Source organism: Oryza glaberrima, chromosome 7 (genome assembly GCF_000147395.1).
Source record: "Oryza glaberrima chromosome 7, OglaRS2, whole genome shotgun sequence".
Lineage (NCBI taxonomy): Eukaryota > Viridiplantae > Streptophyta > Magnoliopsida > Poales > Poaceae > Oryza > Oryza glaberrima.
In genome coordinates, this window is record NC_068332.1 from 21484706 (window position 1) to 21500369 (window position 15664).

Sequence of the window (15664 nt, forward strand, 5' to 3'; positions counted from 1 at the left end):
TTTTTTTTTTTGAACATTCCTGTCAAAGCTGTGACGAGTTAAATGATGCACTGGGCGTAGTACGAGTACGAGCCAAAGCCCTGGATACGTTCGGCTCGTGCAGCCGGTGCTTTGGTCCAGGCTTGGCGCGAGGTGTCAGCGACTCAGCGGTGTCGGGGCGGCCTCGGGCGCAGCGCTCGCAGACAGCACAGCAGGGAGCAGAGAAACTCGCCGACGGCTGCAGGGCGGCTAGCGAGGCTAAGCCTGCGTGCACGGAGCACCATGCCACGGCTGCCAGATTCTACAGATTCTCGCTGATCCTGCCTGCATGATCGATCCTGTTCCGAAACAATTCCACTTGCACGTCGACCAAATATTACTGAGATATTTAACCATTTGCCAAATTTTGATGTGGCAATTAACTTTTTGTCACTGGACTCATATGTTATAGGCACATGTGGACCCATATGTCATTGAGATAGGGGTGGCAAATAGTTAAGTGGCAAATAGTTAAAAGCCCCAAATATTACTACATGCAAGTATTATCATGCTACAGTGCACAAGACTTTGGTAAGAGCAGGTATAATAAAACTTACTCGTAGTTAGCAGGTTATAAGCCGATCCATATCAGTACAATCCTAGTTGGATTATTAATAATAAAGTAAGGCCAAGTTTAGTTATAAATTTTTTCTTCAAACTTTTAACTTTTTCATCACATCAAAAATCCTACACACACAAACTTGGCCACTCTACTACTGGTACAGTAGCACCCTGCCTTAATAATCGCAACAGAGTGGTTCGATTCCACCTCAGAACGACCTAATGAAATGTTTAGCATCTAGTTGAGTGGGTGCTTGCCTCTTCTAACTTTTCCATCACATCGTTCCAATTTTAACCAAATTTTTAATTTTAGCGTGAACCAAACTTTATCGCACGGTGCTAGTGCTATAAAACCACCCTCGTTTACCATCAATATTAGCGATAGTTTTCATGGCTGTGTTTAGTTCAGCGCAAAGTTTGGATTTTGGTTGAAATTGGAGATGATGTGACTGAAAAGTTGTATGTGTATGACAGGTTGATGTGATGGAAAATGACTGAAGTTTGGATCCAAACTTTGGATCTAAACACAGCCCATGTTTGGTAGGCCTGTGCAGTCTCTCGACGATCCGGTGCGCACAACCCTAAACCCTACACCGAAGGTCCCTCAACTTGTTATCGGGATAAAAAACATCCTCGAACCGCAAAACCAGATATGCGGAGTCCCTTAACTATAAAAAACCGGTCACTCGAGGTCCTTCGGTGGTTTTGACCCGGTTTTGGTCTACGTGGCGCTAAGTCAGCGTGGGACACACGTGGGCCCCACATGTCAGCCTGTCCACGTCAGTTCCTCTCTCTTTCCCCTCCTCTCCCTTCCTCTTCTCTTTCTCACTCTTCTCTCTGGTGCTGTGGGTAGGCCGGCGCCGCCGGCCGACGGGTGGGGAGGAGACCAACGGGGCGAGACGGGAGAGGAGGTCCGGCGGCCGGCGGCGGCGGCGACGGCGACGACGCGAGAGCAGGGGAGCAAGGCGGTGGCGGCGGCGACGACGCGGCGCCGATGTGCACTTGGTCTCGGTGAAGATTGGGAAGCCGTCGTCCCCGTAGGATTCGTGCCACCCGACGATGCACCTGGCTTGCCGCCGCCGCGGAGATCGTCAGCACCATGAAGTTCTTCGCGGCGCCCGCAGGGCGAGTGAGCTTGGGCGCCGTCGTCCTCGTCGCCGCGTCACGCTGCCCGCTATTCTCCTTCTTCGCGCTACTTGTTCTTCTCCTATTCCAGCCGCACCACCAGCTTGCCGCGTCCCACGTCGCCGTGAACCAGCAGGTGAGCCTTGTGCCGGATGCGGCGGTGGCGAAGGCGGCCGGGGTCGGGAACGGCGCGGTGGTGGACGTGGGCGACGAGGAGGAGGAGGGCAGCGGGTCGAGGTGGATGCTGATAGTGATGACGACGACGCGGTCGGGCGGCCGGGAGCGGCGGCGGCGCAACGCCGCGCTCGCCCACGTCGAGAAGCACTACTTCCCCGGCGTCGTCCACTTCGCCGATGCCGTCGGTGTCTACGACGCCCATTTCTTCAACAAGATCTGCCAAACCGAGTCAGTACTCCATCCATCCATCCCATTTGGTTTCTCACTTCCTTTTCTTTTTTGCTTGATTATTAGTACTATTTCATTTAGGTTGCAAATTGGAATGTGCTAATCCGAATGCTTCTTTCTTCATGTTGATTTCTAATTAACCTCAGAGGTTGAACCTCTCTCATTTTTTGCTTGATTATTAGGAGCACTCTTTCGTTTATAGGTTGCCAATTGGAATGTGCTAATTTGAATGCTTCTTGATTGATTCTTCGTGTTGATTTCTAACCTCAAACTCCGGGTCAAGCTGGCCGCGGCCAAGAACCGCCTCACCGCCGCCGACGCCTTGCTCTCCCGCCGATGCCTTGCTCCCCTCGCTGGCCGCCACGTCGCCGGTTGAGGAAGGACTTGATGGCGACATCACGGCCGGTGAGGAGGTCGACGCCGGCCTCCCCGCCCCCCTTGCTTGCCTACCTCATCCCTCGATGGCGGTCCACCTCCGTGCCTGTGGCTTCTGCAATGGCGGACGAGAGCAATGGCAGCGGCGCGTCGCCAGTCGCCAGCCGCCGTCGTCGTGTCGCCCGTCGCCGGCCACCGACGCCCTCGTCCTCTCCCTCCTCTCCCCACCGAAGGCAGCAACCCACCGACGTCCTCCCCAGCTGCCTACCCAAACAGGAGAAGAGTGAGAGAGGAGAAAGGGAGAGGAGGGGAGAGAGTGATGACGTGGCCAGCTGACATGTGGGGCCCATGTGGGTCCCACACTGACTCAGCCGCCACGTAGACCAAAACCGGGGTCAAAACCACTGAGAGACCTCGGATGACCTCGTATACGATAAACCAATGACAAGTTGAGGGACCTTCGGTATACTTTTTCTAAAAAATTGTTACCACAGGTCCACGAGCAGAGATCCAGCCTGCTTCCAAGAAGGAGAAAGCATGACAAGAGGTGGCTTAGTGGGTGTTTAGATGGGGCTAAAACTTTTTAGTCCATGTCACGTCAAATGTTTGGACGTTAATTTGGAGTATTAAACATAGACTAATAAAAAAACTAATTTCATAAATGAGAGCTAATCTGCGGGACGAATTTTTTAAACCTAATTAATCCATAATTATGAAAAGTTTACTATAGCATCACATTGTCAAATCATGGCGTAATTAGACTCAAAAGACTTGTCTTGCGAATTAGTCCAAGATCTTAGAATGGGTTTTATAATTAGTGTATGTTTAATACTCTAAATTAGTGTCCAAACATCCGATGTGAATAAGTCCCTGTTTTCCAATCAGGCCCTAAAGTGATTTTGAGGATGAAAACGGCATGCCGCACTCCAAATCCAAAGCCGAATCTGATCACCTGCCAATCAAACTTCGACAGCATCGAACACCCAATTAGCTCGCAGCATGTCAACCATGAAGCCAAGCCCGCAAACCCGGTCTAGTCGTCTAGAAACGTCACAGAAGATCGGTTTCCCCAGTACTCTCGTATCAGATTTTTTTAGGAGTCGCTAAACGCCAGGGCCACCGGACTACCAGAGGAGGATGAGAGGGAGAAGATTGTGATTCCTCGCGTCCCCTGGATGGCGACCTGCCAGGACGCCGAGACGAGGGGAAGCACCGGGGCGCGTTGGAGCCTTTTGAGAGAGTGCGGCGGAAACAGAAAGCCAAGATGCCTTTGGCCACTTGCGCTGAGGCTGCAGCTGTACCACTAATTTTGACAATTTGATCCTTTATAAAAACTAATTTTATAAATAAATCGCTGCCACAATAGATAGAAGACTGAATCAGCGTGCCAACGTACATTCAGCGTCATGCTATTTGGCGCTGAGGTGTTTAAGTTCAGCATCCATACGATTTAACGCTGAACAAAATGGTCATTTTGAAATAAGTTTCGGCGACGGTTTATTTGTAAAATTAGTTTTTGTAAATTGTCGAATTGTCAAAATTAATGGCAGCTGTACTGTGTGCTTCAAGGAAATTTTTTTTTTCTTATTCCCCCAAAGGGGCCAAAAGCGACGAGCCCGCCTTGGTGAAAAGAATTAGAGGTGTGATAAGTTATTTATCAAAATTTAAATTGTGAGTTTGTACTTTTTAACTGTACCGGTAATCACAAATCTCTTGTACACATTTTTTTCAAGGTGTAGTACTAATCATCCGTTGTAGGTTTGTAGCTGCAAATTCTGGGATGGGAAGCGACAAACCCACAACCGTGGGAAGAATTAGAGATGTGATAATCTATATATCAAAATTAAAATTGTGAAGTTGTACTATTTGGCTGTATTGGTAGCCGCAAATCTCTTGTATATGTTTTTTGAGGTGTGGTCCTAATCATCCGTTGTAGCTACAAAATCTAAGATGGAGGGAGTATATTCGTTGAATCCTGCAAGATTAGACGTGCTCTCCTCTTGATCTCCGCTCTTGCCCATCGTCTTAGAATTTGTAGCTACAACTGATGATTAGGACCACACCTCGAAAAACATAGAGAAGAGATTTGCGGCTACCAGTACAGCCAAAGAGAATTTTGATACATAGCTTATCACATCTCTAATTCTTCCCAGGGCGGTGAGTTTGCCGCTTCCCTAGCACGGGCGGAGCCCCACAAAGCCAGCCTCCTTCCTCCCCTTTCTCCTCCTCTGTACGTGCAATCGACTACGAGATGCCCTCATGCCGCATGTCTTTCTTGCAAGTCATCCACGGTCATTTCTCCAAGTCCAGTGAAACCCTCTTTTTTCCCCTTCTCCAACGCCTCCCCTAACTCTCATATCTAAACTCTAAATCTAGCATCACAGTCGTTGTCGTTACCGTAGCCAGAGACAGAGAAGACTCTATTATCGTCACGAAACTTAGCATGAATTTTATACACAAACAAATTTAACTGCAAACTAGAGAAATTTCCCGATGTAATCTTATGTGTCCTAGTTAAATTGGACAATTAGCTCATGTTTTTATATATGCTATACTTTATAAACGTAGATGTTAATAGTAGAATTAGAATTTAATGTACAACTATCTTCTTCAGTTTCTATTGCCTTTGTATACAACTATTGCTATTAACATACATTGTTATAATTTGGTGCTAACACGATCTAACAGCTTAGATTTTATTTTAAAATTATTGTGGTAATTTTTCTAAACCACGAAGATAGCATGGGGGCTTCTTTTCAAGCTAGTATAAAACTCTATATAGATAGATAGATAAATAGATAGATAGACAGATAGACAGACAAATAGATAGATTAAGGGTTGGTTTGGTTTGTGGCCTAAATATAAATCTTACCAAATTTTGTCAAGTTTTGGTATGACTAATTTTGGTAAGGCAAAGTTGTGCTTGGATTGAAGCCAAAATTGCCTAAGTTCACTATTCAAATGGCCTATTTTTTTAGGCATGCCAAATTTTGGCGTCAAACCAAATATACACTAAACACTATTGAAATTGTCAAATATTGGTAAGCCTAATTTAGACCTCAAACCAAACCAGCCCTAAGATTTTAGGTGATTGAAATTTAGCAATTTCTAAATAATATACTCCCTCCAGGCCGATAATATTAGTCGTTTTGGACAAGTGTAAAGTCAAACTTTAAAATCTTTGACTACGAATAATTTCTAAAATATTTATCTTAAAAATATGAAAACCACATGTATAGATTAATCTTAGAAATTACTTCAATAAAATCATATATTTGTTGAAATTTCTATATATTTTATAATAAAAATTAGTTGTCAAAGTTACTTTTTAAAGACCAGGTTTTCCAAAACGTCAAGTATTATTAATCCGGAGGGAGTAATAAGAATACTACGTGGGTTTCCTGTGAAATGAGTATTGACCGCAGATTGCATATCGGGTAAGCTCTTCATTTACAAACCTTACCTCGCGTAGTAGACTTGTAAACACGAAAGCCGAGATGCTTACGTACGTTACACATACCAGCAAGCTGATACGGTGGCACGGTGAATTTCCGCGCCCCGTCCATCCATCGCTCCGCACCGCACCGACTACCCAGCCGCAGCCACCCGCAACCGCAGCAAAGTGGCCCCCACACAAGGTTCCCTCCATCCATCCATCCATTCCACGCGCAGCGCGTCCCAATGTGCGGATCCACGCATCCCGCAAACCCCCCAAAAAGCAGCGGCGAAAAACACTCGATCGCCCAGCCCCAAAAAGCCAGCAGGACGGACGGGGCGAACGCGAGGCGCACCACCCGAGGCTCGCGTCCGCACCCCGCGCCGCCCGATCCCGATCCGACGGCCCGCGCGCTCCCCGACCGGCCGCGGAGACGCGGAGCCGCACCCCCCGCAACCCAGGAGCCCGGGAGGCTGGAACTTGTTCCGCCCACGAGGCCGCGGTAACCTCACCTCCGTTAACCCGCGGTTAAGCCAACCCCCTTGGTTAGGTTACCTCGTCGTGTTATATACTCGAGTGTGGTGAGTCTCCCATGGCTGAGCTCGAGGTCGAGGCTGCGTGGGTGTGCGACGTCGGGGATGAGCTGCAACGGCTGCCGCGTGCTGCGGAAGGGGTGCAGCGAGGGGTGCGTGTTGCGGCCGTGCCTGCAGTGGATCGACGGCGCCGAGGCGCAGGGCCACGCCACCGTGTTCGTCGCCAAGTTCTTTGGCCGCGCCGGCCTCATGTCCTTCCTCACCGCCGTCCCCGAGCCGCAGCGCGCAGGTAAGGGTGGGGATCCGTACTACGATGGATGGTTTACCGGCGAGTGCGCGCGCGTGTTCTTGGCTGATGGGATGGCGTGGTTGGTTGCAGCGGTGTTCCAGTCGCTGCTGTACGAGGCGGCGGGGAGGACGATCAACCCGGTGGGCGGCGCGGTCGGGCTGCTCTCCGGCGGGAGCTGGCACCTCTGCCAGGCGGCGGTCGACACCGTGCTGCGCGGCGGAGGCATCCAACCGCTGCCGGACCAGGTCGACGCCGCCGCCGCCGGTGGCCGCGACGTGTTCGCCTCCACGGCGAGGCGCGCCGTGGGCGGGTGCTCCACGTTCTCGACGGCGAAGCGGTCGACGACGACGACGACGACCAAGAACCCCGGTACTCCGCATGACGCCGCCGCCGCGGCGCCCCAGCCGGAACCGTCGTGCGACCTCGGCCTGTGGCTCAGCCCCGGCTCCCCGCCGGCGCCCGGGGACCGGCGATCCGGCGGCAGGCGGGCCGACACGCCGTCGATGAACTCCGAGGGATCCGTCACGACGTGCGGCGTCGTCGGCGGCGGCGAGAGGGAGCCCGAGCTGCTGAATCTTTTTGTCTAGGCTAGCTAGCTAATTAACCTGCTCAATTCTCATATGCTTTCTTTGCTGCATCCCGGCGAACTCTTTGGTAGCCTCTCGCCGGCGAGGTATCCCTTAGCCATTTTTTGGCCGTGTAAAAGTCGACGGTGCGCGTGCACTGCTTCTACTTGACTCTTTACAGTACCTTATGTTTTTTTTCTCCCCCTACTTTGTTAGCATCAAAACGTCGAATAAAAGCGAACAGATTAACCTCGCGTCGTGATCGATCTTATCCTCAACTTAATTATCAAAAGCGTTTAGCGTATAGTACATGATTAGAGCACGTACAATAGTAAGCTATTAGCTAGTTATAAACGTATTTTAATGAGATAAAAGATGAGAGAGAAGAGCAGCGGACTATAGATCTGTAGCTAACTGCAGCACGGACTCTAAGACGTAGTGTGTGTATGATAGATGAGATCATATATTAATAGTATAGTAAGAGCAAGTTTAACACTATAGTCCACTACTAACTCCAAATCATCAATAGCCAACGTAATAGCCAATTCATACAATAGCTACTTACTGTACTATTAATATTTGGTCCCACCTGTCATACACACATTATGTCTTAGAGTCCGTGCTGTAGCTGGCTATAGCCAGCTGCTCTTCTCTCTCTTCCTTTATATCTTTAAAATATGTTTATAGGGGAGCGTATCCTATGCACACAGGCCCTCGCGTGTACACACCGTGTACACCAACTAAAAATTATCACAAAAAGTTCTAGGAAAATTCATACATGTACTTTCAATAGTATTACATCTACGTGCAAAGTCGCATCTTCAAATTCATTCTACATAGAGAATAACAAAAAAGATAAAATTCTGACAAAATTGCAACCTTAAAACTGTCAGATTTTTTGTTTTTTTGTTACGGCTAAAATATAATGAATTTGACGTTAAGATTTTAACCCTAGGTGTAATACAATTGAAAGTATGTGTATGATTTTTTCTAGATTTTTTGGTGACATTTTTTAATTGGTGTGCACGTGTGTACACGCGAGGGCCTGTGTGCATAGGATATGTTGCCTGTTTATAGATAGCTTATAGCATGCTATTGTACCAGCTCTAAGTAACTATTGTATAAATTAGCTATTAGATTGACTTAGATGAATTGAAGCTAGTAGTGGGCTATACTATTAGCCTTGCTCTTAGTGTTGGCCAGCTGCTTCATCGCCATGGTTAAAGACAACAAAACAGCTATATATAGTACTCCATATTGCGTATAATAACTAATCCAAGTGGGTAGTATTGAAACTCTAGGTGGGGTAGAAGAAAAAAGAGGGGGAGACGAAGCGTGGGAGGTGGCGAGTGGGGTGTGGGGGTGGGGTTGGATTGGATACGGCGGTTCAGCTTTGCGCAGGGCGATAGTTCCGCGGCGCCGCGTTTCGGGGTGGGCGCACGCGTGCGTGGGCGTCTGGGCGAGGCGACGACTTGACGCGACCCGCGGACGGCCGCCCCCCGCTGCGTGGTGCGGCCTTTTCTGCCGTGCCGGTGGTCGCGGCCTCGTGTCTCGGGAGCACGGCCGCGTTGGTCCGCAGGCTCATGTACGTCTGCACGTACGACGCTGGGCCGGGCGGGCAGCGGTAGCGAGGCATGCGGCATCCGTACGAACGTCCGTGGTACACCATCCCACGGCGGCACGGCTCGTGCAGGGCGAGATGAGTAGTATCCGCGTCACAAAAGTCACAATGCATGTCAGCATGTGTGCTGAAGACAATACTCCGTGGTTGTTTGGTTAGGGCATGTACCATGAGAGTCACTAGCTATATTAGTGCTCTCACTAACTGAAAACACTTCACCCTTGTTTAGTTTCAAACTTTTTCTTTAAACTTTAGGCCGTGTTTAAACTTTAGGCCGTGTTTAGTTGCAAAATTTTTCTTTAAACTTCCAATTTTTCCATTACATCAAAACTTTTCTACACACATAAATTTCCAACTTTTCCATCACATCGTTCCAATTTCAACCAAGCTTTCAATTTTAGAGTCAACTAAACACACCCTTAAACTTTTCCATCATATCAAAACTTTCCTACACACATAAACTTTCATTTTTTTTTCAAACTTTCAATTTTAGTCAAACTTTCAATTTTGATGTGGAACTAAACACAGCCTTCATGAGACACCCATTTTCCAATGGGGATACTCGTAGCTGGGCTCTTCAAAATCCGAAGTAACCGGGTGGAGACACTCCAGCCCACAACAGGATGTCCCAGCCCACGTAGCCCACATATTTATTCCTATTTCCTCCCCTACCCCTAGCCTCTTTTCTCTTATTAACTCAGACCACCAAGGAGGACCACGTCCGCCTCAACAACCCATTCCTCGATAGTCATGCCGTCGTCCTCCCTCCGGCACCGGGATGCCGCGCCGCCGCTCTCCTTCTCGCCTCTCGCCCACAACACCCACAACTTCCTCGTCGGCCCCCACTTCCTCCTCCGCTGGGACCCATCCCTCGGCGGGGCGGTGTCACTGGCTCCTCGCCATGGGGGTAGTGGTGGTGGCAGGGGCAGTGGCGGTGGCGCGATGATGTGGGAGACCGTCCCCGGCGTCGTCCGTGGACACCAAGGCTGATGAGTGCCGTGGCTCGTTCGCGCTTAGCGACAGCCGCGCCCGCCTCGTCCCCGACCACCAGCGCGTCGATAGGATCTGCGCCGTGTATCGCTGCGACGCCGACGCCGTCGACACCGAACTCCTGCGCGGCACGGCGTTCCAAGCGTCCGAGCATGAGCAGACGCGGTTCCCCGTGGTGGTGATCATCGGTGTCGTGTCCACCAAGAAGCCGACCCGCTCGCCGTTGTGCCTCTGCGGTTGGCGCCGTGCCGCCGGCGAACGGCCGATCCTCTCGGCGCGGTACTTGATCCTCCTCGAGGAGAAGAACGACACGCAAGTCGCGTTCCGCGTCAAGCTCGGCGACTACCAGTGGAGCTGCGACCACTGCAACCACCATGCCACCCACCCATCGCTATCCCCTTCCACCTCCCCAAGAACGCACCGAGCCGGCAGCATCCTCCGCCTCCGCCTATCCACCCACGTGCAGTGGAGCAGCAGCAACGGCAAGAAGAAGAAGAAGCTCTCCTTCGCCGCCGACGTGTCGGTTGACCGGGAGGACCTCACGCCGCTCGTGCCAGCAGCGGCGGCGGAGATAAGGCGCAGGGGCATTTCGGTCTGACCACGTCAAAAAAGGGCTCCGCTTGCCACGTCAGCACGACAAGTTTCATTTAGACGGCACGGTGTCCATCGGCAAAGCTTTGTTTTTGCCCAAACCTTTGTTTTTGCGGTGTCCCTGGGTTAAAATCACACAATTGCGATGTCTTGTAGCAAAATTTGCCTTTAAAGATTAATTCTTTAGAAAATCATAAAAGCCCACCTCATGAGATAGCATGCATGGACATGTGTGATAGAGAGAACAAGTGGAACACATACACATGCACATGCTCGCTCGTCACCCGGCTAGATGGCTTGCGTACGCGACATCTGCATGAATGGCCCGCCAACATTGGTTCCTCACCTTTGTGCAAATGCAATTTCCTTTTGCAGTTTTGTTTTGCTACAAAATTCAGTTTTGTTTTTGAAAATAAACCGAATAATCCAATGCATGCGTGGAACGATGTGGAATTCGATTAAGTTACGCGTGACTTATCCGGTTTGGTTATGTGGTGTGAAGATCATGTAGGCGTCCTGATCACGCATCCCGATATCTCTATATAAACCGAGCCGCCGACTCCCGCAATATACGGGAAATCAATCTAGAGTTTGACTCCTCCTTTGTACTGCGCCGTCGCTTGTAGTCTACTCCATCCCATTTGCCTGCGTGCACTAGCAATCGGGAGAGCAGGTCTCCGGAACCTTCGCCTTCGACGTCCTACACCGGGAGAAGGCAGCAATAAGGTTTTTGGAAAGCGCCTTGCGCAACTGCTTGCTGGTCTTCTACGACAGCTCGTCTTCCTCTATGCTCGAGGGCTGCGCACCAACGATAACATTTGGCACTGCACGTTGTTCCTGCAGCGCGCGTTGCTCCTCATCAACTTGATCCACAGTATAACCAGAACCCTTGGTACGTGTTCATGATGTTTCATCTATTTGACCTGCTCATGGTTTACTGTATAGTTTACATGTCTAGATCGTATGATGTGGATCTGCTAGTATACATGTTCAATGTCATGATTTATTTATATAATAAATTAAATCTATATGTGCTTATATATTCAATATTTCCTACCTGAGACCACCATGTCTTGTAGAAGACACGGGGAGCCTGATGAACCCACTCGCCCTAGCAGCGCGGCTCTTATGGGGTGAGCTAAAGGCTTCTACAGTTTCACCATGTAGGAGCATTGTGTATGACCTAACCGGAGCAAAAAGATATTACTACTACGACCTCTACTTCCGTGAGTCAAGCTAATGCACCTTTTGGGAGCACGTACGTCACATTCTTTTTCCTCTGCACCAACAACTTGAATCAAGTCAACCACTACCGAGAACGGCGCCAACGGAGGAGGACGGAATGACGACAACGGCAGCGGGGATAACAACACCAACAATTCCTCTTCTGGATCCGGAGCTTTCTCTGTTATGTTTTTCTTATTTCAGTGTTAAACATATTTTTAGTTGCTACTGTTCTTGCTAGCATATTTATGTTTATCACCGTAGAAAAACCATTCTTTATTATATATATCATGTTTATTATGTTATGCTATTGGATTAAAATATACCGATTTATGACTAGAATTTCTAACAAAGAAAACCCACTAAAGAAAGTTACAACTATTACGGCCTTGGGTTTTTGTCCCGCGAAGTAAAAGAAATGGGAGTATCGAATAGGATATAAACATTGATTCCCACGGAGAAAACATGTATGGGAACATATATCAACAAAAATCGTCAATCGCATCGGAATCCCCGCTGGTACGGTGTTGATTCTTCATTCGCGCGTGTACTCTCTTCCTCTCCCCACCCTTAACGCGCGTGGATCACCGACGAGAGCCACTTCCGTTTGTTCGCTCTTGCGCTTGCTTGAACTGGGAAAAGAATTCAACTTTAGATTTCGCTAGATCGATTCATTTATGCTGTCCCTTCGAGAGCGTGCTGGCTTGATAGTGGCCAATTTGAAGAGCCGAATCGTTCTTGGACGGCTGGGCACATGATACACATGCAACTCGTTGCGAGTATATACTGGAGTAAGAGCAAGGTCAATAGTATAGTCTGCTGCTGGCTCTATTATCTCTATATCATTTTATAGCTAATATTACAGACAACTAATATAATAGACTAGCTATTGTGCTTACTACATCTCATGAAAGAAATATTTAATTATACATACACATATTTTATGAGTACTTACTGTGTATGATCAAAAGTGAACTTCATGTTTGTGGCCATTCATGTTTTGAAACATGAGTTCTTATGTCTACATGAATATAATTGAATGGAAGCTATCGAAAATCAGATGGAGCGAGGTAAAAAAAAATACACTTAGCGGCGAAAAAATTACACGGAAACAAAATCCACCTTTTGTAAACAAGATACGCATACATCTGAGATCAGGCAGAAATAGAGAAAAAAACCAAGAAAAAAAAAACCAAATCCACCGGTACAGAGTACATCAGAACTACTGAACCACTCCCTAGCCGATTGTTTGTTTTAATCAACGAAATCACCCGCAAGACAGCAAGATTTAGCGTGGAGACAACGCCAGCTTCATGCGGTGGGCGTCGATCAAGCGACCGGCGCAGATCTAGCACACAGCGGTGTCGCCCAGAGGCTGGAAACTAGGATCGGTCTTTTAATGAACGGAAGGAAGTGCTGACGCTTTCAGATGGCCTTCATCTGCACGCCGTGGCGAACGGTGGCACCGACGACGATGCTAGGAAGAAGCGCCGTTGCGTCGGAGAAGATATGGAGGAGGAAGAGGAGAGCGATTCCGCGTGCTTGATCTGAACCTGTGTTGCACAACTGCACTGCTCGGAGATGGGAAATACTACTTGGGCGGAAGGAGAAGGAGAGCAAACCACACGTGATCGGATGGGGTGGTGTGGGGCCCAAAAAATGTATTTTTAATCGCTAGTACTAGTTGCATGCGCATATGGAGCCATGCTATCGTTGGCGCTAGATTAGTCGCCCGTTCCCTTTCTTTTTCTGGTTTCTCTTTCCTTCATATAGGAATACGATGATGTGTAACTTTTTGGAGCCTGCTAAATCATTGTATTGTACCTGCTCTAAATGAATCACAATCGAAAGCACTGGTGACAACGCCTCTCTACGTCGTATATAGTTCACGTAGCACTGGTGAATCAACGGAGGAAGCAGTGCGTCGACGACCCTCGTAGATGCTGGTACTAATGTAGTATAGCCCCTGTGCACTAGTACGTCCTAGCTCGTCGCGCTAGCTATGAGAAGTACAGTTGATGATTAAGCAGAGAGGCGTGGACCAGTGGTTGAGTACTGCTACAAGCATACTCCCTTCGTCCAAAAAAATAATCTAGTTACCGGATCTCACATACTTTAGTAATATGAATCTGGATATACATATATCTAGATTTATCGTACTAGAATATGTCATATCCAGTCTTAGATTCGTTTTTTGGGACGGTGAGAGTATTTGCAAGCACTTACTCTATTCATCTCAAAATAAATTGTTATAATACAACAATATCAATATATTATAATACTACGAACTTAGATTTTTATTTAGATTCATAGTATTATAGTATCATATAATTGATTTATTTTAGAACGGAGAAAATACTAGTCAATTGGTTGGTTACTGGTTAATTACCTGGTTGGTGATTTGGGGCCGTTTTGAATTGCTACCAAAACGTAGCCCTACAAATATTAATATTGGTAGTTTAAATAGTACTTATACTTGGTTCAGTTTTTGCTGTAAATCCGTCGACAAATTTTTCACTTGATATTTGTCGATTTTTCAACCGCTAAATTGACCTCGAGAACCCTGTGTGCTTTCGTTTATTTGACATTCGTGGGGCGTGGCTCCTGTGTGTAACTGTAGACAGCAAACGCAGGGTGACAAATGCAGGGAACGGTCACACATGTTCTCGATCGTTTGATGTTTGAAACTAAAATAAAAATATAAATATAAAATTACAGTCCTATATAACTAAAATTACATTTGTAAATTCAGTTGATATGATATGTAAGAGCAAGTTTAATAGTATAGCCAACTACCAGCTCTAAATCATTTATAGTTAATTTAATAGCCAATTCATACAATAGTTATATACTACGCTATTAATATATGGTCCCACATGTCATACACCTATTGTATATTAGAGTTCGTGCTACAACTGGATACAAATTTGTAGCCCGCTGCACTTCTCTCTCCTCTTTCATCTCTTTAAAAATATGTTTATAGCTAGTTTATAGCCTACTATTGTACCTGCTCTAAGTGTACTGTAATTTTGATAAAAATATTATGTAAGTAAATATGTATTTCTTATTTTCTTTAAAAATATAAAATTACAGTCCTATATAACTAAAATTACATTTGTAAATTCAGTTGATATGATATGTAAGTACACTATAATTTTAATAAAAATAATGTGTAAGTAAATATGTGTTTTTTTTTATTTTCTTTTGAGCCTGTTCACTTTGATGCCAAAAAAACCTTATCATTGCCAAAATATGGCAAAGTTACCAAAATTTTGGTAACTTGCCAAAATTTTGGCAGGATTTCTTATATAGTTACCAAAATTTGGTAGCAAACTAAATGTAGCCATTTTTTTTTGTAACTTTACCAAAATTTGGTAAGGTTGAAAATGGCATCAAAGTGAACAGGCCCTTTGTAGTCCGTCAGATATAATTCTAAGGGTATAAAAAATCTAGATGATTTGTTGTTAGAAATCACACGACAAATGAATAGATAATTCATGCTTGGTTTGGATTGAAACCAATTTATTGGTAATGCCTATGCTAGATTTCGGATCAATCTAGAACAATCTTCACTACAATTCATATGTTGGCTTTATATTGGTAGCAAACCAAATACAATCTTGTCCTAAAAAAATTGGTAGTGCTAAAAATTTACCTAAGTTTTGATACTAACATAAAAATTGACATGGTAGCCATCCAAATAGGCCCTTTGGTGCAAGTACCAAAGAACTTACGCTGTCACGTATCGTGGCCTCGTAGGCACAGGACGTAGCCGCGGGCCCGCGGCAGCCGGGAAAAAACCGTACAGGAGAGGCCGGGTGAGCCCCAGCTCCGTGGCCGTGGCTCGTGGCCCGTGGGACCGCGCGGCCATGATACCCAACCCACCCGCGGCGCGGCCGCGGCGAGCGGCGGAGGAGGCGAGACGAGCAC

General features: G+C 47.2%; 2 protein-coding genes across 2 annotated transcripts; both read left to right on the top strand.

The window, feature by feature from the left end:
* The first annotated feature begins 1424 nt into the window (after positions 1 to 1424).
* On the top strand, positions 1425 to 3004 carry LOC127778374 (uncharacterized). The gene is made up of 2 exons (XM_052304961.1): positions 1425 to 2109; positions 2393 to 3004. Exons 1-2 carry the CDS (start codon positions 1679 to 1681, stop codon positions 2769 to 2771), a joined length of 810 nt encoding a protein of 269 aa, XP_052160921.1. The 5' UTR covers positions 1425 to 1678; the 3' UTR covers positions 2772 to 3004.
* A 3411-nt stretch (positions 3005 to 6415) lies between these two features.
* Positions 6416 to 7567, top strand: LOC127778373 (LOB domain-containing protein 37-like). The gene is made up of 2 exons (XM_052304960.1): positions 6416 to 6742; positions 6833 to 7567. Exons 1-2 carry the CDS (start codon positions 6559 to 6561, stop codon positions 7327 to 7329), a joined length of 681 nt encoding a protein of 226 aa, XP_052160920.1. The 5' UTR covers positions 6416 to 6558; the 3' UTR covers positions 7330 to 7567.
* The last annotated feature ends 8097 nt before the right edge of the window (positions 7568 to 15664 follow it).